The 23,053-nt window shown below is 55.2% G+C and overlaps 1 protein-coding gene across 1 annotated transcript; it reads right to left on the reverse strand.

Moving 5' to 3' along the window:
* Window positions 1-898: 898 nt before the first annotated feature.
* CDX1 (caudal type homeobox 1) lies at window positions 899-17,651 on the reverse strand. The gene is made up of 3 exons (XM_045437186.1): window positions 17,083-17,651; window positions 2,478-2,623; window positions 899-1,923 (listed from the first exon to the last, which is right to left on the reverse strand). Exons 1-3 carry the CDS (start codon window positions 17,525-17,527, stop codon window positions 1,720-1,722), a joined length of 795 nt encoding a protein of 264 aa, XP_045293142.1. The 5' UTR covers window positions 17,528-17,651; the 3' UTR covers window positions 899-1,719.
* Between the last annotated feature and the right edge of the window lie 5,402 nt (window positions 17,652-23,053).

Below are 23,053 nucleotides of genomic sequence, written 5' to 3' on the forward strand. Positions count from 1 at the left end.
ACCGCCTTGTTCCCAGGCCTTAGATGCCCACCATCTTCGGGGAAGCTGTGCTGTCTCCCAGGCCACCAGCAGGAGGAGGGGGAAGTGTCTGCTGCTCCCAGGGGCTTGTGTGGGGACTGGATCCACCTTGTGCATTGCTGTCACGTGCCCCAGGAGCAAAGGGCAGGCAGGCAGGCCGCACACACTTTTTATGGCTGGGCCACATCCCAGAACGGTAAACAGGGGCAGGCAGCTGGCACCAGAGGCTTCTCAGGAGCGAAGGCCCCAGACTTCTGCCGCCCCTGGAAGGGAGTTGAGAACAGTAGCTTGTCTCAGGAGTTTAAAAAAATTATATTTTAAGTTCACATTGTTAGTACTCTTTTTTATGAGTATGTTGGTCTTTTTTTGGTCTGACAGCACCTACTAGACCTTTAGGCCTCAACCCAAACATCACCTCCTCCAGGAAGCCTCCCAGACCTTCTGCTATAAGCTGGGAGCCCACTCTGGGCCCCCCGGATGCTCTGTTCCTTTGATGCCCAGGGCATAGCTCCGACTGGGAACTTTTGTGGGCCAAGGAACTTTTGTGGGCTCAGCCAGGCCTGGCACACGGGGGTTCCCAATGAATATCATCTGTTGAAAGAAAAATGTGAGCTGAAAGTACTTGAGTAATAAAAAAAAAAAAAAGCTGATATATTGGGTCTGATGATTCTGCTTATAAAATGCACTTAAAATTTTACATAGTCTCATGGACTTACTCTAACAATGTCCTCTTTTGATCTTTCAAACACATTTTAAAGGTGACCTTGTTACAGGCCTACAGAGACTGGAGGGGACCGCGCAATTGTTAGGGAAGGGTGAGGACGGTTTATGCTTCTTCAGCATCTTCCTTTAATGCTGTGTACAATGATTTTTATACTTCTTTTTAAAGAGAAAAAAAATTTATTCTTGAAGCTGCATCCAAGAGATTCCACTCTATGTACAACGCTTGCCCAGCTGTGAGCTCCGCTTGGTCCAGAGGAAGTCCCCCGGGGACTCCCTGGGGCCTGGGCCCTAAGGGACAGCCTAGTGGGGTGACAGAAACTAGGCAGGTGGACGCTGCCCCTCTGGGCCCCCCTGGCTCCCCCCATCTGGAGGCCCCACTGAGAATGCTCGCGGGGGGATATGGCTCTGCGGTCCAGAGGGGTCGGTCATCAGAGCCTCTCGCTCTCGTTCCATCTTGTGGGCTTTGCGCTTTGCATCCAGCCTGGACAGGGGTCAGGGCAATTTGCGGTGGGGGGCAGCCGGAGGGGAGGCTGCAGGAAGAGGCAGGTGTGAGCTGACCGCATCCCTCCCCCTCGGTTCTGGGCTGCAAGCTTTCCATCTTCTCTCAGCTCTGCCCCCTTTCTCCAGAGTCAGTGCACTCCCTCCAGGGGCCTCCCACCCTTGAGCCTATGGAAGGGGAGGTGGGACCTAGGGACTTATGGCCCCTCACCTAGCCCTCTGGGGATTGAGACCTCCTACCCTGGGTTCTTTTACCCCCCTGAGGCCTAGAACACAGGAGCTGGAAAGGTCCTTCTCCCACAGGCTCACTGCACAGATGGGCCAAGGGGATGCAAGGGCTGGGTGGGCAACTTGTCCAAGGTTACCTAGAAGGTCAGTGGCAGGGCTGGGACTCAGACCGAGCCTCCTAGGCCTTAACGGGAGCCACATGCCCAGCGTCAGAGTCCCCAGGCCCCCAGCCCATGGGGCGGGGGCAGGGGGCTATGGCAGATACTCCTCCTTAACAGGCATTGGGGAGGAGGCACCCAAGAGGCTGGCAGAGCTGGGGCCCAGGCCCCCCAGGGACGGCCCAGCTGCGGTGGGGGCCACTTCGTGGGCTGGCGGTGGGGGCTGCTGCTGCTGCTGCTGCTTCTTTTTGTTCACTTTGCGCTCCTTTGCCCGCCGGTTTTGGAACCAGATCTTCACCTGTGGTATCAGAGAGCAGAGATGGGCTAGGTTAGCGGGGGGGGGGGGGGGGGGGGGGGGGGCGCGGGGGAGACCAAAAGGCAGAGCGAGCGAGAGGAAGAGGGAGGATAGCTGGGCTCTTATTTCTCCACAGGGGGCTTCGGGCCTCCCTCCTGCACCACTGCCCAGACTATTCATGGACTCTGAATACATCCTCCCCGTCTACAACCTGCAACCCTAAAGACAACTTTCTCTGTAACCTCCTCTGTCCCCATTTTCTAAGGCCATGCCCTAACACCCCTCCTCCAGGAAGACTTCCTTGCGCTCCCTGGGACTTAAACAAGAATCATCATAGCCTGCTGTAGCCTATAGCTAAGCAGATCCCCTATCCCCCCTCCCCCCCCCCCCCGTTGGGGGTCAGGGATAGTGGGGTTTGGGTTTCTGCTATGCTGTGTGACTATGGCCAGAGACTCAACCTCTCTGTTCTCCCTTGACTGAGTCCGTAATCTGCCTGACAGCCTGGAGGCCAGACTCCCAGTACTGCTCCTGTGGTTGAGGTGGGGGTACCCACACACCTGCCGTTCAGTGAGCCCCAGATTGGCGGCCAGCTCTGACTTCCGCCGGATGGTGATGTAACGGCTATAGTGGAACTCCTTTTCCAGCTCCAGGCGCTGGTGGTCGGTGTAGACCACGCGGTACTTGTCCTTGGTCCGGGTCTTACCTGAGAAGCAGAGGGGCCAGGAGACGTGGTGAGTGGGGGGGTGGGGCCTGTAAAAGGCCCAGGCAGGGCCCCGTGAAGGGAGAAATCCAGGCCCCCAAGGGAGAACCCTGAGGTGGGGAGGGACACACACCGAGGCCTGGGTTAACAATTACTCCCCCAGCGTCAGGCTTGGAGACCCCCAACCTGAGAGGCAGGCACTGCTCTCATGCCCATTTGGGGAGGCACTGAGGCTCAGAGAAGAGAAGCAACTCACTCAGGGTTACACAGCAAGCTGCTGGTGGAGCTGGGGTTTCAATCCGGCTCCTCTGACCCTACTGTGATCGCCAGTTCCACCAGCTCTAACCCAGCAGTTTCCAGATGCCGCTGCGCAATGGACGCTTGGGGAGCTTGTGGAAAACACAGCTTCCCGGCCATCCCTGACCCTGTGAACTGGAAAGCCTGGCGATAGAGTCTGCATTTTTAGCAAGCCCCCCTGGTGGTTCTGATTCAGGATCCTGAGACCACAGGCACTCACACCGGCGATACGGAGGGTCACCTGGCAGGCCAGGCCAGATGGAGACTAATGACGAGTCAGCTGCCCCTCTTTCCAGTGCATGAGAAGAGAGTGGGGAAGAGCGACCACAGGTAGAGGCAGAAGCTTGCCGCACCGTCCTGGGGTGGGCTCTCCTCAATTTCCGTCAGACCCCTGGCGGCTGCTGGCCCCGAGACCAAACAGAAAGCACTGAGACAGCTGGTGGCCCTGAGGACCTGTCAGGTACCTCAAAAGGCCCTGGCCCTAGACACCAAGCCCCAAGCTGGGGTTGGTCTGCCCAGAGCCATCCACCCTGCCGCTTCTTCTGCGGGCACAGAGCAGTGACTCAGGCTCAGGCTACAAATATTTACTGAGCTCCTGCTGTGGGCCAACCACTGGGGTATACCAGTAAGCAAAACTAAAAAAAAAAAAAAAAAAATCCCTTCTCACAGTGAAATTAGGTTCTAGTGGAGGGAGCTAGACCAAAATAATTTGATATGTTAATACTACGTATATGATATGTTAATTGATAGGTATTCCAGAGAAAAAGAAGGCAGGAAGAGAGGACTGGGAATTTGGGGAGGAAAGAGTATGTGATTTTAAATAGAGTAGTCCATGAAGGTTTTACTGAGAAGGGGAATTTAAGCAAAGATCTAAAGGAGGCGAGGGAAATAGCCATGCAGGTGTCTGGGGAAGAGGGTTCCAGGTGCAGGGAACAGCAAGTGCAAAGGCCCCGTGGTGGGCGCATGCCTGACATCTGACATGTGTGAGGAACAGTGAGGAGGCTGGCATAGCCAGAGTGCAGTGAACCAGGGCAGAGGGGCAGGCTATCCAGAACCTTACAGGCCATGAAAAGGACTCTGGGTTTTACTCTGTCTGGGATGGGAGCCATTGCAGGGTTCTGAGCCCAGGAGACAGGAAGTCTGATGTAGGTTTCAATATGACTTTGGCTGCTGCATGGAGGACAGATTGGCAAGAGGATGGGGGAAGCACAGATAGTCCCGCAGTAACCCAGGAGAGAGAAGGATGTGGCTTGGCTTCTCTACAGGGCTCAGCCTGGGGCCAAGAGCTGGACTTGAGGACCGACTGGGGTTAATGTCAGGGCTCTCTTTGGGGCTGGGATCAGAGGTCTGTCTGGAGAGAATATTAAGAGTCATGCTTGGCCCGGGCTGGTGCGGGGGCCTGACTAAACACCAGCTTCCTTCGTAAGAAGCTGAGAACTTGGCTATAAATAGGAGGCACACGCAAGCACTTTCAGGCCCACACGTGTGTCCCACCAGGGTATGGCGGGTCTTGGAATCACCATCGACCCTGCTCCACCTTACCCAGTTACCCCCACACAGCCTGGCCTTTACCCCCCCGGGGTCACAGCTCTGGCTTTGCCTGTCCCTCAGCACCCCTGTGCTAACCACCCACCCCTCTCCCAGCTCCCGCCCCACTACTAAGCCCACGCAGCTTGGCAGGACGGCCACCGGGCTCCCCAAGAGCCAAATGGTTTTGCGGAAAATGGGAGACAGCAGATGTTTCTGGGCTTTTTTCCTTGGGTTTCCTGCCAGAGCAGCAGAACCGCACTGGACGCTTCCACATCCACTGACCTCAGCCCACCGCCTGATGTAGCACGGGACAACTTCGGCCCTCGGCCAGGTCTGGCCCAGGAAAGGGACAAGGGAGTGGCTGCTGAGGCCTTGGCTCCAGATGGGCCCTTCCTTGGCCTAGAAAATTCAACGCCAACTCAAAAACAGTTCTGCCTAATGCCACCACCCCCAGAGCCCAACAGAGCTCTGCATCTTCGCTGGGCTAATGCCAGAAGGGCTCGCTTTATTCTCCTCCCATTTTACGGATGAAGAGACTGAGGGTTCCAGTAGGTTATACAACTGCTGGAGGTCCAAATAATAGAGACCTCATGAGTCCTTCTAGTTCAACCTCCCCATACAGTCGGGGTCACTGAAGCCCCCTGCAAGTGTGGACTTGCCCAAGGCCCTGTCATCTGGTCTAGAGTCCCACTCCTTGCTCCTGGCACAACTCCCCACCCCTTCAGGCTTAGGGTCCACAGAGCCCCCCAAGAGGCCCCCTAATCCTGGGCAAGAGACGCTCAAAGAGCAGACCACTGCTATACTTGTACTTCTGGGAAGGGAGGGGCCAGATCATGGTGAGGGCAGGCCCCCGAGAGCCCTGGGCTGGGGCTGGATGGTCCACAGGCTGGGTGGGCCCTTGAAAATTCCCAGAACACTCACAGCCTGAAGTGGGGCTGTAAGGCTCCCTTCCCACCCAAACAGCCTGAGATTACAAGCAACGCTTACAAAGACACCCTTTTCCTCAGGCACCCAGGGCTCCTTCCCATTTTTTTCTGATGAGCAAGCGGGGATCCATCACACCCAGTTTCGTAATGGGGGGAAACTGGGGCTCAGAAGGGGGGCATCTTTGCCGAGGGCCATCCTGCCTGGTAGTGGTATAAACCCTGGTCTCTGGCCACCCAAACCGTAGCTTGACTCATCCCAGATTTGAGGAGGGGGGTACCAGATAGGAGATAGGGCTCTAGCCGCATAATTATCTCTTGCTGTTCCTGCCAGGGCAGACCCAGCCCCCAGACCCTGTCGCCTCCTGTCTGGGCCCAGGAGATGGGGCTGGTAGGCTCAGGAACCACTGGCCAACCTCTATCTGGTGAAGCTCTCAAAGCACACCATTTTACTGCTAAGAAAATGGCTCTGCCGAAGAACAAAACATTTGGTATCACACTGTGGTCCGGGAACCAACAGATCCCATATGCTGTCCACAGAGTAATAACTGGAACATTCTCCTTGGAGCCCAACTTGGTACTATCTAGCCTCATTTAACACGCACCCTTCAAGCCATTAATCCCAATTCCTGGAATTGATCTCACAGAAAAAGTGCCCAAAGCTATGGCTGTTTTGAAAGGCACAAGACTAAAAACTGTACATGTCTACACGTAGGGAACTTGCTAAACAAGAGATGGTACGTCCACGAAGAGGAACGCTATACTGGGGTGTCTGGCTGGCTCAGGTGGCTGAGCGTCTGACTTCAGCTCAGGTCGTGATCTCGCGGTCTGTGAGTTCGAGCCCCGCGTCGGGCTCTGTGCTGACAGCTTAGAGCCTGGAGCCTGCTTCGAGTTCTGTGTTTCCCTCTCTCTCTGCTCCTCCCCTGCTCATGCTCTGTCTCTCTCTGTCTCTCAAAAATAAATAAAATGGTAAGAAAAAAGAAAGAAAGAAACTATAAAGGTCCCTACATACTAATATGGAATGATTTCTAAGGTATGTTGAGAAAAAAAAAGACAAAATACCGTGAATGGCATATTACTGTTTTTTTGTATAAAAGTGGGGAGACACACACACATACATACACACTCACACATGTATGTGTACCCATAGAATTCTTTCTAAAAGAATATACAAGCCAATAACAGGGGCTGCCTCTGGAGAGGGAGCTAGAAGCTGTGGGGCCTCAGGAAGGTGAGAATGTAAGTCTTTGAGAGGATTCTCTTTTCCTTTTCCTTTCTTTTCTTTCCTTTTCTTTCTTTCCTTCTTTCTTTTTGTTTCTTCTTTCTTGCTTCTTTCTTTCTTCTCTTCCTTCTTTCTCTGTTTTTTCTCTTTCTTTCTCTCTTTCTTTCCCTCCATCCCTTCCTTCCTTCTTTTTCATTTTCTTTGTTTCTTTCTTTCTTTCCTTCCTGTCTCCTTTATTTCCTTCCTTCCTCTCTCTTATGTTTATTTTTGAGAAAGGGAGAGAGAGAGAGAGAGAGGGAGAGAAAGAAAACGAGTGGGGGAGGGGCAGAGAGAGAGAGGGAAACACAGAATCTGAAGCAGGTTCCAGGCTCTGAGCTGTCAGCACAGAGCCCAGAATGGGGCCCGAACCCACGAACCACAAGACCATGACCTGAGCCAAAGTTGGACGCTTAACTGACTGAGCCACCCAGGCTCCCCTCATTTGTTATTTTCCTTCCTCCCTCCCTTCCTTCCTTCTTTCCTTCTTTCCTTCCTTCCTTCCTTCCTTCCCTCCTTCCTTTCTCTTTTCTCTTTCTCTCTCTCTCTCTCTCTTTTTTTTTTTTAACCATGTGCGATATGAATTTGTACTGTTAATGACAGTCAGGAGCCCTGGGCTCCAGTCCCAGCTCTAGGCCAGAACTCTTGACTGCCCCAAGCCACCCTCCCTTCCCCCTCCTATGAGCACCTGTGCCACCCAGGAGCCTAGGAGGGAGGGGGCAGGGAGGTGTGTGAGAGCAGCAGGCAGGGAGAGGGCCCTGGGATGAATGATTTACAGGCCCCTGGGATGCTGGGGCTGAGAGGGAAGTCCGGGCTCCTGCAACAGGTGTCTGACGGAGGCCAGCCGCTCCCAACCACCTAATGAATAACCCTCCGGGCCAGATGCCAGTGCGAGTGGGTGGGGGTGGGGGGTGGGGAGCCCCCTCCAGCTCTTCAGTGGTGAGCACACCAGGGAAGATCCTTGGATAACTCACCCAAATGAGAGGCTTTCTCTTTGCTCAGGCTTTGGGACACGAGGAATGGCCCATCCGTGTGCACTGGGCGGCTGTGGAGGTAGCAAAGTCCCCATCTCCGAAAGCATGCACACTGGAGGTCCTGGGAAGCTCTTTAAAAGCACAGATTCGGGGCGCCTGGGTGGCGCAGTCGGTTAGGCGTCCGACTTCAGCCAGGTCACGATCTCGCGGTCCGTGAGTTCGAGCCCCGCGTCGGGCTCTGGGCTGATGGCTCAGAGCCTGGAGCCTGTTTCCGATTCTGTGTCTCCCTCTCTCTCTGCCCCTCCCCCGTTCATGCTCTGTCTCTCTCTGTCCCAAAAATGAATAAACGTTGAAAAAAAATTAAAAAAAAAAATAAAAGCACAGATTCTAGGCCAGAAATTCAGATTCAGTGGGGCTAAAATGGGACTCAGGGATTTGATGTGTGACCAGCTCTCAGGTGCCCCAGGCATGAGGTGGTCTGAGCAAGCAGACCTCTGGGATTGTGCACTCCAGCTTCTCACTGGCTGGGTGATCTAGGACCAGTCGCCTCAGCTTTCTGAGCATCATGTTCTGTATCTATACAATGCAGGCAACTAACATTCTAATAATGGCCAACGTGTCCATGTGTGAGGTGCTCGCACACATCTCTCAACAATTTACGACACCGGGCTACTGTTATCCTTACGTACAGATAAGCAAACTGGGGCTCAGAGAGGTCCACACATCTGGCAGGTGGGATTTCAACCCAGGTCTGTAGAGCCTCAGAAAAAGCACTAGAACCTCTCACACAGGGTGAGGTCTCCCATAATTATCTCCAACCACCGGGGGGCACAGCGGATCACTTGACATCAATGGAGGACGCCTAGCGCAGTACCTGGCACTTAGTAGGTGCGCAAGGATGGGCAGACCGTGCTGATTTCCAACAGTGGCACGATAAGCCATGTGGCAGAAAGGCTGGGAAATGGATCTGGGCAATGGGGGATGTGCTGGATGAGACTGTTTATTTATAAGGTCCTCTCCAACTTGGAAACATGAGGCTCCCAATGTTTGTTGATTCTCTGGTTGTGTTTGTTATTTTTGCCGAAAGAATTCTAAGACCAATTTCCCTGTCTGAGAGCCTAGATACCGGGCCTGCCCAGCTGGAGGATAGGGGACAGGAGCCACAGCGGACCTGCGGTGGGGCCTTCCCACCCAGCCTGGGCCAGGCAAGGACAGAGTTCAGCCTCTGTCCCCAGGGCGGGGTGGGTGGCTCCAGGAAAATCAAATGGCCCCTGGGTCAGCACTTCCTTTGTCCTCTTCCTGCTAGGTTTGTGGCCCTGGGGAAGCCACTGCCAGTTCTGGCCCTCAGGGCCTGGAACACCAACCCAGCCTCAACCCTCCATGCCCCCTCCCTGTGTGGTCCAGCCCCATCCTGACTGTGCATCACAATCCCCCCCAACACACAAACACACACGCAGTATGCACACATGTACGCAGGTAGGCCTGTTAAAAATACTCCAGCCGCGATCCACGGCATCCTGCTCTCCCTGCCGTCTCTGGCAGCCCACGGACGCTATTCTGCACCACTAGCTGAAGTCAGTGTTTCCTGGCCCCAATTCTGTGCCATCTGTGTGGTCTTGAATAAGTCCCTTCTCCTCTCCAGGCCTCAGTTTCTCCGGTGCATCAGAAGATCAGCGCTGAGGGCCTATAGATTGTGAAGTTCTCTGCAGCTCTGAGCCCTCTTCTAAGGGCTTGGGCCCAGGCCAAAGGACTTGACAAGTGACTGAACTTCTTCGGGCTTTGGACGGGAAAGCAGTTTGTAAAGGGCAAAGAGCTAAGGGGATGTCAAGGAGAGCTGAGCTATTTGCGGAAGCGGATGCGGGAAGGGTCCCTAGGGAGACAGAGGAATGCGCCCCGATGGGGAGCCGCAGGGCAAGGAACACACTGGCCTGCGAGCGGGGAGATCCGGCCAGGCCGCTGCGTATGGATGTTCGGCTTGGGCTTGATTCTCCATCTCACCAGCAGGGGTGGGACCTCTGCTGTGGCAGCCCTGACCTGGCCGGTTTCATGATGAATGGATGTCCCTTCCTGGGCCCTGGGGGTGTCTACTGCGCCCTGATTGGGTCCTTGTTCTGGCGGTGTGGCCAGGCCCAGGCTGCTCCATCACGGTTCCTCATTTAAGCTCTGGAGCAGGGGTGAGGCTGGCATGGGGGGGGGGAGGGGCGTGGGGAGGTCCTGCAGCCTTAGGCCAGCTTCTCCTCCCCACCGTCGCCCTCTTTCCCAGCCACAGCACTCAGCTGGCACTGCACCCTCTCCTCCCAGGCCACCCTGGCATCGTCTCCTGCCATGTCTTCTCCGTGGAGGCACACGGCCTGGCCTGGCTGTGGGAGGCAGTGAGGAAGACAGAAAAGTTCAGGGTCGGGGAGACCTGTCTGTTCCACCCCAGCCTGGCCACAGGCCAGCGACGTGAGCCCAGGCAAGTCACCGAACCTCTCTGGATCCCAGGAATACACCTGTAAACTGAGGACACGAATTAACTAACCAGTGGTTAGTTAGCAGACTGGACAGAAGAGATACCCAGCACTTCCGCGATCACAGAAAGTTCAACTGGACAGCCCTCCTAGACCAACACCCTCCCTCGGGCCAGATGCCCACAGCTGTGTCGCATCCTAAGCGGAGTGTGCTTGTACTATCTGCAAAGCAGCCTGTTCTTACATCCACCACCTACTTGTATTTTCCCTCGGTTTTTCCACGGGGGCGCCAAAAAATAAGGGGGGGGGGGCCCTTGACCCAGAACAGCCCTTCTACGACTAGCAAACAGCGACTGTGTCCCTCCGTGTCTTCCCCCAGGCCTGAACAGCTTGAAGCCTCTCTGAGCTGTTTCCTGGTGCCCCTTTCAGCCTTGCCCTACCAGGGTCACCCTGGAAGTCAACTTCCTGCCCAACTGTCTGCAGGCCTGGGTCCTGAGGTCACACATTCTGGGTGCGATGCAGGGAGGGGCTCTAGGCTCCAGCCCTTTCCTAGATCACGGGGTGACCTGTGCCAGCCCCCTCCCCTCAGCGCCTCGCTCCCCCGGTCCGCTCCGTGAGGGTAGGGACGATGCCGTCTTGCTCCCACAGCCCCACAATGGTGCCTGACACACAGCGAGTACCCGATGGGTCTTTGCTGAATATGCAACACAAATCTGCTCCTTGGTCTCTCCTTCATCTCGGTAAATGGCTACCACCCTCCAGATACTCAGGCCAAAAGCCCAAGAGGCACTTCAGGCCCCCACAGCCAACCCATCAGCTGGTCAGCTCAACCTCAGTCCTTCTGTCCAGCTCCCCTGCTCCCAGAGCCTTAGTCAAAGCCACTAATCTAATGCAGAAATGTGCAGTTCTGGGGTCAGAAATACCCGCATTTGAGGAAATGCTAAGCACGTGCCGAGTACTTACTAGGTACTAGTTGATGTCGTTATTACTATGGTAGATGATAAGGATTGATTTGTTAAACCATTCCTTCCCCTCTTTCATGGGAGGGGGGCAGACTAAAAACAAACAAACAAAATAATTACAAACTGGGATTAGCATGAAGGAAAGTAAGCATAGAGCTGAGAGCCAGAATAAGTTGCAGGGGTGGAGGGTGGGGGGGGACCTCCTTTAATTATTTTGGGGGGGTCTCCTGGAGGAGGTGACATTTCAATCAAGACCTGAGGCGCTGAGGAGGTTTCTATATCAAAGACGAGAGGAATGTGCCAGGAAGAGAGAACAGCATGTGCAAAGGCCCTGGGGCAGAGAGTAGCAGAGCAAGGGGCAGACAATGCCAGCTCCCGAGAGCCCCCAGTCTGCCTTCTTGGCCAGAGTCCCCAGTCTGCCTGCCTGAATGAATAAATGAACGAATGGGAGAGGCACATGGTGAGGCTGGAGAGACCAGCAGAGCTCTGAGCCCTGGGGTGAGGGGTTTGAATTTGGTTTCAAGAGCAATGGGAAGTCACGGGAAGGTGTTGAACTTGAAGGGTCAATCTTGGCTTCCACTAATGTCTGCCCCCTCCCTGTGCACCCCTACAAGCTTGAGGGCTGAAGTGTGGCATGGGGAGGGTTCAACAAGTTCACCCACGTTGACTCCAGACGCAAACGTTGTTTCCAAATCCCAGGAGCTCCAGAACAGAAACCGGAGGGCCAGCGCACGACGATAACTTCCTCCTGACAAGCCAGACCCTACTGCTAACAAAGCTGTTTTAGACCTTCAGAATGATTCCCTGAGCTCTCGGCAGCAATATCTGCCAAAGCGGGGGGGGGGGGGGGGGAAAACACCCAACCAAAAAAAGCCTTCTGCCACCTTCTAACTGGGTCATTCCCCTTCCCAGCTACATCTGAGAGACGAGGTGTCAAATCCAGCTTCTGCCTAGAGAACCAGTTTTAAACAGCCTGGCCCCTGCTGTGCCCACCCTCCCCCCATCCGCGTCTTCCAGCTCCTCCCTGACCAGCCTCCTTTCCCCACCCGGGCTGGGACGCACATGGGCAGGGGTCTGGGGCTGCTGAGTGGGTTGCTTTCTTTGGTAGATACTCCCTAGGCCGTGGAGTCTGGGTTTGAAGCCCGTGCTGTTTGCATCCTAGCTATGTGAGCTCGAGCAGGTACCTCACCCTCTCGGAGCCTCATTAACTTTATCTGTAAAATGAGGCTAATAATAGATGCTCGCACCTCTTAAGGTCGTTACGAAGCTTAAGTGAGAAAACCCGTGCAAAGTTCTTGGCACGCTGCCTGGTGCACAGGGAGGCCTCAACCAATGCCATAGTTCTCAGCTTTGCCACGAGCTCCTGCCCCGGGCAAGGCATGGTGAGAAGGACGGGGCTGACTCTGACAGGTCCTTGAGGGAGATGGAAGGGGTAAAGAAGACAGTGGTAAATGCTGTGAAAACAAGGGCCTGACGTAGTGCTTGGAGGGGAGGAAACCAAGGAGGACTTTCTAGAGGAGGTGGCCGTGGCAGCGAAGGCACAGCGTTTGAACTAGTGAAGATGTAGGAAGGAAGGGTGGGTGATTTAGGTTGAGGGACCCGGACTGGAGAGGCAGGGAGTGTGAGGTGTTTGTTTCCGTGCACCTGCTAAGGACAGGCAGAGACAGTCATAGGCACTGATATACTAAGTACCTACTGTGTGCCAAGCAGAGGGCCTGGGCTCGATGGGCCCCATTGCTTCAAGGTACAATCCTATTATTATCCTAATGGTATAGTGGAAGAAACTGAGGTTCAGAGAGACGATCCAAGTTAACTTGCCTGAGGCTCGGCAGCTTCTAACAGAAATGCAGTCCCAGGCCTGAGGCTCCCAAACGCAGCCGAAAGCCACCCCCAGTAAGCATTTCTGTATCTAGACCACCTAGTGAGAGAGTGTCTTCAACAGCCCTCTCAAGAGGGCTCTGAATGCCACAGAAATGGGGCTGGATTTGAAAGCAATGAAATGACATACGACGAGACGGGCATTCCAAAGGCAGTGGAGAGCCACGGAATGCTCTGGATCAGGCGATGTGCCTTGAAAAGGTACATCTGGTAACGGTTGTGAGGACAGCTGGGGTATCACAGAGAGGGTGAAGGTGAGAGGCCAGGCTGGTGGCTGTGGCAACGGGCCAACAGAGGGGATCTGGATTGTGGTGGGGAGAGGAGGGTTCATCCCCTCGCCAGGCCTCAGATTCTCTGTCTGAAATCCGAAGGGGCTGGCCCAAGACCTAAACCCTGCTGCAACAGCCTCATCATCCCCACGAGCATCTCCCTGGCCTGTGTGGGACATCAACCACCCCAAAGGCCACTAACCTGCAAAGTATTGTCGATTCCCAAGGAATAGATGCTGAGCCTTTGACAGAGGGTGATGTATAACCCTCTTAATAACAAAGCTGGTATTTATATACACCAACAGGGAAGACCACAAAATAGGACCCCTTATAGTCCTGTCCTATCCTGGTCCCAGTCAAGTGACAGCAATCACTCAGAATTGGTTAATATTTTGATTATGGGATGGAGCCCAACAGCCTCTCCCTCCTCTCTCCAGTTCTCACTGTCCCTCAGGGTAAAGCCAAGGTGGTAGTCCCAGTCTCATCTCAGCCACCTCCTCGGCTGAGGCCGCAGTACCGTCCCAGGAGGGAGAGGGGGAGCAACCAGGCTTCCATCACAGGCAAGAGCTCCATCAGCTAGACAGTCATGGGCCCATCTCCAGGGCTGGGACCTCAGAAACATGTCAAAGCCCAGATCTCATCTCCCCCCCTCTTCTCTCAGAGCTGTCTTACTGTTCCTCACACTTGTCCTGGTCATCCATTCAACAAAATGTATCGAGCCCCTACTAAATGCCATGCACCGAGATGGCATCTGGAATGTAGTGATGGGCCAAATGGACGTGGCTCTGGACCTCATGGGCGTTTACCTTGGTGGGTGGGGAAACAGACAACACACACACACACACACACACACACACACATAAGTGGGTAAACTGATAGCAGGGTTAGTGCTCTGAATGAAACATGGCGAAGATTATCAGTGTGTGTATAGGGGGAGCCTTCCCTGGGAAATCATGGAGGACCTCTCTGAGGAGATGACCATCAAGCTAAGACCTAAAGGCGGAGAAGGAGCTAGGCCTGCCAAGAGTTAGGGCCAAGGAGTTTTCAGGAAGAGGGAACAGCACCTGCACAAGACCTGCGGCAGGTCATGGCACATCTGGGAAAGTAAAAGAAGGCTGGAGTGTCTAGAGCTTGGTGGCCAAGGAGAGAGTAAGTAGCCTGGGGCGAGGCTGGGGAGGCAGGCGGGGGCCAGGTGCTGATGCTCTACAGTCTGGTGGACTTCAGGGAGTCCAGATTTTCCAATGGGAAACCATCGGAGAAATTGTAACAGACTCCCCCAACATCTATCCCAGCTCAGCCTCCACTGGTGCGAAACAAGTACATTGTTTGCCGTCCCTGGGCTTCAGTTCCCCAACTGCCTGTTTGGTCTCCCAACTGTCCAGTTCAAATGTTCTAGAGTGCTAGAAGCTCAGGTGCAGGAGAGAAGGGGCTGGCAAGAGGACCAGGTGGCCAGCAACATTTGTTGGGGGGGGCGGTGGTGTGCTGGCAGGTGCTGACCTTCCCTTTGCCATCCTAGATAGCAGCATTACACGGGCAGCACACCAGAGCCCCGGGGTCTTCATGGCTCAGAAGGAGACACTGAGGCCACAGTAGGCCGGGGGGGGGGGGGGGGGGGCTTGGCCTCTCTCTCAGGATAGGTCTGTAACCCCATTCCAATCCTGCCCCATCTCAGGAACACTGGTCAGATGTCCCTGGGCAGACAGGCAGCAGCTTCTAGCTTCTAGAAAGCTGGCGATCCTGTGTCCTCAGCAGAATAAGTCTAACCTGGTTTCTGGGGCAGCCATTCTCCTTGGGAGCCTGCAAACCTCCCTTGGCCCTCTCTTTCTACTTTCTGGGAGTGAAAGGGGAAAGGTGTTTTGCCTTTGGGCAGACTTACAGCTGGGCCTCCTATCTGCCTGGGGACAACAGTTTTCAAATGACTGGTTGAGACCAGAGGCTGGGGCCGGGTTCCCTCGAAGATCCTATGCCCAGAGAGGAACGGCGATTTGCCTGACGTCACACAGCCTGAAAGTTCCTCCAGGCCTCCCACCTGTCCTCTGACCCCAACTGGCGCACCCTCTCCAGGTCCTTGCTCCTGAGGAACTCCTCCTCCATCTGGACCTCTCCCAGCTGCCTCCTCGCCATCCATCTCCAAAGCTGCCTGATCAGGAGGAAGCAACAACTAGAATAGAGAAGCAGGAAAAGCAGGCTTCTTTCTCCAGGGAACGGACACAAAACTGGGAGTCAGTGGCCCCAGACACCTCCTCTCATTCAATCTAACGCAGGGTTCTCAACCAGGGTCAACGGAGAAATCATTTTGGAGCTTCTAGAATCCCTCGGATTATCTGCTGAATTAGGCAACACTTTTTTTCTAGGGGGAAGATTTGTATTTTCCACCAGGTTTTTCTAAAGGGCCCCTTTAAAATCAAACAAAGGTACAAGACCCTTCCCTATCATGTCACAGATGGTAAAACTGAGACCCAGAAAAGATGACTAATTTAAGAGAAGCTATTGTTTAGAGGATTAGAACACAGGCCTGGTGGTCAATTGGCCAGGGTTCAAGTCCCAGCCCCACCATTTACTGGTTATACGTCCTTGCATAAGGGTTTAACCCCTCTAGGTCGTAGATTTTTCATCGTAAAAATGGGGATGATGACAGTACCTTCAATAATGTTGTAAGAATTAAATGGGTTAATGCACGCAAGGTCTTAGGCAGTGCCTGGTCCGTTAGTAAGTGTTCCATAAACGTTAGCTGTTAGTATTTAGCCAAGGTCACACAAATGAGTGGCAGAGCTGGGGCATCCACCCCAGTCCTCTGAGGCCTCTGGAGGCTGATAGGAGCTTCTGTTCCCTGGGCCTCCCAAGAAGGTGCTACAATTATAGCCAGACCTCCCCAGCATCTGCCCCAGCAAGTGAGGAGTGTGTGTGTAGGGACATGGGGGTGAAGAGAGAGAGGAGGTGGGGGAAGTCCCAGGGTCCCTCCCAGCTGGAGGAAGGGGGGAGGGGTCGGACATCAAAGGGTGGGCAGGCCAACTTCCCGCCCCTAAGGCCAGGTGGCCTTTGTCAGGACAGGCCGGACACAGTCGGGACAATGGGGTATCGTGTTCACTTTCCGGCCAACAGGAGTCACTACTGAGCCAAGGGGCAGCCTGTTACATGACAAAGGGGGGACCTATAAAGGAGGTCAGGCCGCCCCTCATTAAAGCTGGCCCTTTGTCCTGCCCCCTCCTCTGCCTTTGAAGAGGGTGGATCAGAGAGGCCTGCCTGGGGGCAGGAGGTTCACTGTCTCAGGAGCCAAACAGTAGCCACCTTCCCAACTGCTCCTGCCTTCCCCTCCCCCAGGGTCAAGAGTTCAGGGAGGGCCCTGGGATGGCAAGGTATGGACCCCCACACCAATTCAACCGAAGAGGGCTCTCTTTCAGTCCAAAGGATATGACCCGCCACTCTCTCCACTGTACTGATGGGGGCACTGAGACCTGGAAAGGAAAGCGATCCGCCCGTGTTCACACAATCAGTGCACCACCCTGGTGTGCAGCTTCCTCTTGGGGCTGGGATAGGGGGTGGAAGAAAGGGATGACCACCAGGGCCAGTGTTGCTGAAAGAGCCCTGGCATAAACCTGGGGACCCGTGTTCTAGTTCCAGCCTTGCCAGGCAACCACAAGGCGAGTTTCTTCACTTCTAAGGGTCTCCGTTTCCCTATCCATACAGAAGGACAGGTTGTGCTTCCTAAGCTAAGGCTCAGGCAGGCTGGGATTCTGAAGGGGGAAGCTGAGAGAACAGCACCCCCCCCCCAACCCGACCAGAGAGGTCAGGGAGGCCCAAAGGGGGGACCCGCGCGGGGCCACGGCAAGGGTGAGACAGGGGGCAACTGGGCCTGGCCCCAGCACCTGCCGGTGCCCAGGGGAACCTTCCAAAGGCTCAGGGCGAAGGAGGGGTCCTTACCGCTGCCACAGCCGCCTCCCGCCGCCACGCTGCGCCGCATCCACTCGTAGGGCGTCCGCCTTTGCGCTCCGGGCGAGGACGGTGCGCCCGGGCCGCCGAGGGGCTGCGCCAGGAGGCTTGGGCCAGGCCCAGGGGGCGCGGGAACCGGGCTAAAGTCCGGAGGGGGCCCGAATGCCAGCGGGGCTGGGCTGGCGGCGGGGGCCGCAGGGCCTGGGCCATAGGCGGCGGCCCAGTCGTCCTTGGGCGCAGAGAAGGGCGCGCTCCAGGCCGCAGAGGGTGCGGGGGCCGGCTCCACGTGAGAGTAGCCGGTGAAGTCGGGGTACTGCGAGGGCCCAGGGGGCGCGGGCGGGGGGCCGTAGGCTTGCGGGCCCAGGCCGAGGCTCGCGGGCCTGGCGGGGCCGGGGTAGACCGGAGAATCCTTGTCCAGCACATAGCCCACGTACATGGTGGCCGCGGGGCCCCGCGCGCATGCTGGGCCCTGGAGCCGCCGCTGCCGGCCGCCCCGACGAGCAGACTGTTCACCTGAACTCGCGGGCCCTGCCGCCGCGCCCGCCCCACCCAGGCCTTTTATAGCTCCGGGCGCCCGCGGCCCCAGCCCGGGCGGGTTTGCATTTCAAAGCGGGGGGGAGCCTCCGCGCCGCGAATCAAAGGGGGAAACCCGTCGGGGGCGGGGGGTTCAAAAGGAGACAAATTGCTGCCCCAAGCGGGAGGTGGACGGGCCGGGGCCTGGAGGGGGCGGGGGCGCGGAGGACGCGTCCCGGGCGAGCGTCGAGGCATCGCTAGGTGTGGGGCTCCTGCGGGGCCGACGGCCTGGCGGCCCGAACACTTCCTTCTCCCTGGGCCGCGTGGACCGCCCGTGACCCCATCTTACAGGTGGAGAAAAGGGATCCGAGGGGCTGGCGGGGGGAACCCCAGGCCAGCGTCGCACAGCCACATCGGGCCTGTAGCGCACTCCGTAGTGATCAGCTTGAGGTGAGGGACGACCTGACTTCAAACAGGGTTCCCTCTGTAAGGTAGCGGGTCCTTAATGTTGGGGGGGGGGGGGGAGGGGTCACGACCCCTCTGAGCCTCCGAAGCAAGCCGTGGAGGTTTTTCCGGGAAAATGCACATATGCACATACAGGAGTCTGCATACAATCGGGGAGTTTTCCTGAGTTGACTCTCCAGAGAAAGTTCTTAAAGAGGGGCATCTTTAAGAGGACATTCTAGGGAATTTTTCACAATTCTCTCAGCAGGCGCTTCCCTCCCCCGCCCCCTTTATTTTACTAAGAAGTTTCAAACATAGGCACAAGTGGAATTTGTAATGAGCCACTATATACCCATCACTCAGCTTCAACCATTATCAAGTTTTTGTAACAGTTATTTTATCGACTCCCCTCTTTTTGCCAGAGTATTTTAAACTTCAAACACCGTGTCATTTCACCCCACATACTTCCGCATGCATCTCTAAAACACATGGACACTTTCTTGCATAATATGCCATTAGACACATCTAACAAAATTAACACAAATTCTTGAGTCTTATCTAACACTCAGTCTGGATGCAAAATTCTCCAGTTGATTCAAATGTGTTTTTTTAACAGTTGGCCTGTGTGATCAAGGTCTAAAAGCTTTGGTTCACTTATAGCTGGGGCCCATTGGTATTTTAAACGCTTCATGCGTGTCCCTCCCCCTATTAAAGAAAGACTGGTAAACATTTCACAGCTACCCAAGAGGGAGTGTGTAAAACAGCTGAGGAGCCCGGAACGGGCAGCAAGGCTGAGAGATTTGGGGAAGGATTCATGAAGGACAAGGCCCTGGGTCAGGAAGTCTTGGGGAGATGGGTTCCCTTTCCACGGGGGGTGGGGTTCGGTGCCAAAGAGCTGCACAGAAGCCCCCGATGGTGTTTGATCCTCCAACATTTCCTGGGGACACCCTACCTGTGCAGAGACGTGTGGCCCCCAAAAGGTGGACAGAATCAGGGTCTTATCAACCTGTCCCTCCCTTGGGTCACTGCATTAGTTTGCCAGGGCAGGTCAGCATCATTTCAAGGCTACATCCAGACAGATGTCAGGATCTGAATATAATTTACAGGGTCCAGTGCAAAATGACAACGTGAGGTCCCTTGCTCAAAAATTATTCAGAATTGCAAGATGGCAACAGAGAGGATTTAACCACCCATGGGGCCCTTCTAAACACTGGGCCTTGGGTGACTGTACAGGTGACCCACCCAATGAAGCTGGCGCTGGTCAGAATCTTGTCCATCTGGGGTTCCAATGGGTACTATAACAGAATCGGGGACAGGAAGCACGGAGCTCCCCTTCCTGATCAGAGGAACTTTCCATTGTGCAGGTGGCAGCAGTGAGGCCCAGCAAGGAAAGGGGCCATGCCCAAGTTTATGCAACAAAATGAAAGCTGGTGGGGAAAGGGAGCTGCCTGTCACTGACATGGAATGAGCCCATGGTTGCCTCTGCTGGAAAGGCTCCCTTTCCCAGGTCAGGAAGGGGGCGTGTTGGTGAAATTCTGACTCTTTCAAGCGGTCAGTCAAAAATTGACAAGTATACAAAGAAGGGAGAAGAGGCCCAAAAAGACAGGGTTCTCCTCTCTGAGTTGACAAAACCGGGATTGCTCAGCAGGAGGAGAAAATCTGGAATGGGACTTGAGGTTCTGAGTTTGGGGAGCCGCGCAGGACAGACCTGGGACCTGAGAGAGAAAGCTGTAGGCATAGACAGACATAGGTTTCAACCCATCCATAATAGAGTGCCCTCTGAAGGGCCATCCATTAGGAAATGGGCTGTCAGGAAATAGAGAGTGAGCTCATTATCACAGGAGGTATGCAAGTGACTGCTGGAGGTCTCTGGTCACAGACGCTGCAGAAAGCATGCCTATCCTGGGGGACAGGAAGGTTGGTACTTTCTGGGTGCCCTCTAATTCCAACAATATGCTAAATCAGAGCTCGGGAATAGATATAGGAATTCATTTGCTCGTGTGTTCATTCATTTGACAAATATGTATTATGGTAGTGAGGCCCTGCCCTTGGGGTTTTATAGTCTGGTGGGGGGGGGGGAGGGGGAAGCATGTATGAATCAAATAATCACAGATAAAGGTGAAATTACATCTTGGTAAGAGCAGCGGGGAAGCCGGGCAGGGGTCCAGAAATGATGAAGACGGTGCCCAGGACTTGGGCGGTGGCTGAGAGATGAGGGCCTTTCGGGCAGAGTGGGGCCTATTTCCTGATCCGGGAGAGATCAAGACCAGGGAGCCCTGAGGCCTGGGGGAGTCATCCCACCGGCTTCGTGATCCCCTCAGGGGAACCCCCTCAGGGTTGTCCTCTCCCAGGGTGGAGGCTGGGGTAGGCCTCCTACTCCACAGACACATCCTGGGGGTAGGCCTCTATTTCCACCTTTCCCTGGGCCTGCTCTTTCCTGAACCCTGGGTGTTGGGAAGGGCGGGGCAAAGCAGGCTGGCCCCATTTCCTGGATGAGGAAGCACAGAGAGGTCCAGGTATCTAGGCAAGGTCACCCAGGCACGGGGCTGGGCCCGGAAGCTGGGTCTCCGGACCCCACTGGCCTTTCTCGCTGCCCGCCCAGAGTGCCCGAGGGGTCCTCAGCCCAGCCCTGTTGATCCTCCAAGCACCACCCCCTCCCAGAGAGTAGGAGAGCAGGGACAACATAGACTTCGCTGCATGCTGACCATGGTAGACCCTTACAGAGCCAGCGCGCTCCTTCACTCAGTGCCAGGCACTGAGGCCAAGTCATTTGCATGTATTATTTCAGGTAGGGTGAGGCAGGGTCTTGTTACCCCCACCTTGCAGATGAAGCAGCTGGAGCTCAGAGAAGTGAAGTCACTCCCCGGAGGCCACATAGCAGGTCGGTGGCCTCTCTGGAAGTTTTTCTTTCCTCTCCAGCCTGGGAAGGTCGTGCGCTGTGTGCGTTTCTCTCTTAAACCCGGGGTTTTGCTTATACAAATATCTGCTTCCTCTTCCTCCTCTGGCTCATGCAAAAAAGCCTCAGTTCTCCCGTTACCCTCACCTTTAGATGGACCCCTCCAACCAGAGACCCGAGACCAGCCCTGATGTGAATCCTGCTTCCCCCTCCTGAGAACACTGGAACCTTGTTCAAAAGTCCCAGGCAGGGAATCTGAAATGGCAGGTCCCGCCCCACCTTAGCCTCCGACTCGCCATGTGACCTTGAGCACCTGCCTCCCTGGGCCTCAGTGTCCCCATCTGCCCACTGGGAACTGGTTGTCTCAGACGGTGGTCCAGCACGGTACTGTGACTGTGCGGAGAAGCCCCCGTCCACCGCGTCACAGCCTCTTCCTCTGATAGCCCCTTATCTCTGGGAGCAGCTGTTTATTGGACCCTTCCTTGCCTCTGGCTCCCCGGTGGCCCCTCTTCCCTCTGGGCTACTCTCACATACCTGACCACAGCCTCCAGGGGTGGGGCGCAGAGACATGGCCTCATAAAGATCTTGGTGATAACTCGGTTTCTAAACAGGTTTATGGCCGTGGAAGAGGAAAGGTTCTGGGCTGAGCTTTCGGTTGGAAGTGGATTGCTTAAGAGAGGCTGGTGGCCTGGCTTTCGACTTACCCCGACTGCAGCCCAAGGGCCTTGACTCACTCTGTGACCTTAGGTGAGGAACTCTCTCTGAGCTGTTTCTTTCTTTCTTTTTTAAATGTTTACTTTATTTTTGAGAGAGAGAGACAGAGAGACAGAGAGCAAGCAGGGGAGGGGCAGAGAGAGAGGGAGACAGAGAACCCGAAGCAGGCTCTGTGCTGACAGCAGAGAGCCTGCTGCGGGGCTTGAACCTCAGATCATGACCTGAGCAGAAGTTGGACGCTGAACCAACCGAGCCACCCAGCCTGAGCTATTTCTGAGGTGAAAGCAGGGATGGCCGTTCCTGCCCTGCCCACCTCCAGGGGGCAGATGTGAGGCTCACGGGTGGGTGCTGGGGCTCCTGCGACAAGTCTTTTCCTTCTGCACCCCTCTCCCCACCTCCCCCTCCCGCACCTTTCGTCTCGTCCTCCAGAGGCTGGGGCGTCACCTGCTGGCACTGCGGGGTACTACCGGAAGGCTCACAGGCTGCCTGGTCTCCAACTTGACCCTCCTGCCAGACTCCCTGATTCTCCTCCTGCTCCCTGTGGGGAAGGAAGGCAGCCCTCCAGTACATCGCCACTTAGGGAGCAGAAAGGATGCTAGAACCTAAGGCCTAGGGGCAGAATCATCTGAAGGGGCAGCGCATCGGACCTTTTGTTTAAAGGAGATACAGCAGCTAGGGAAGGAAAGGAAGGTCACTCCGTGAGTCAGTGGTTAAGCATGGACTGGGGCCCACAAGTCCTAACTCCCTATAGGGTGCATTCCCACAGTCTCTATTTACGATCCAGTGCTGGAGGGAGGGCAGCCAGTCCATAGTCAACTCCAACGGCCTCCATACTAGCCCCCTGCTGTCGCCTTTGTTAGCCCATCCTTCACAGTGCACTACAGTGACCTGATCTTATCAGTCCCTGTTTAAAATCGTGCACTGGCCCTCCTGACCCTCAAGACAAAACCCACAAGACCCTGAGGCCTGGCCGCTGGCTTCCTCTCCAGGCTCTACCCCGCCATGTCTCCTCTGTTTCTCAACCATTCTTTTCTTTCTGTTCAAACACACCAAGTTCTTTTTGGCTTCCAAGTGTTTGCATATGCTGTTCCCTCTACCTAGAACACTGTTCCCACTCTTGTGTTGTGTGTGGCCTCTTAACCTCAGGCTTCAGTTGAAGTATTTCTTTCCCAGAGAAACCTCAATCTGCCTAGACAAAAGCCCCCACCGTTATTCTTCATCTTTTTCATCACACTGATCACAATATGATATCACTGATTTGTGGTTTCCTTGGTGTTTGCTTGTGAGCCCTATGAGGGTGGGGCCCATAGTAGGTGCTCAATTAATTTCTACTGTATGGATAAATGGTAAGAGGGACAGCAGAACCTGGGGGTCAGACTCTGCCCGGTTCTTGCT

Source organism: Leopardus geoffroyi, chromosome A1 (genome assembly GCF_018350155.1).
Source record: "Leopardus geoffroyi isolate Oge1 chromosome A1, O.geoffroyi_Oge1_pat1.0, whole genome shotgun sequence".
Taxonomy (NCBI): Eukaryota; Metazoa; Chordata; class Mammalia; order Carnivora; family Felidae; genus Leopardus; species Leopardus geoffroyi.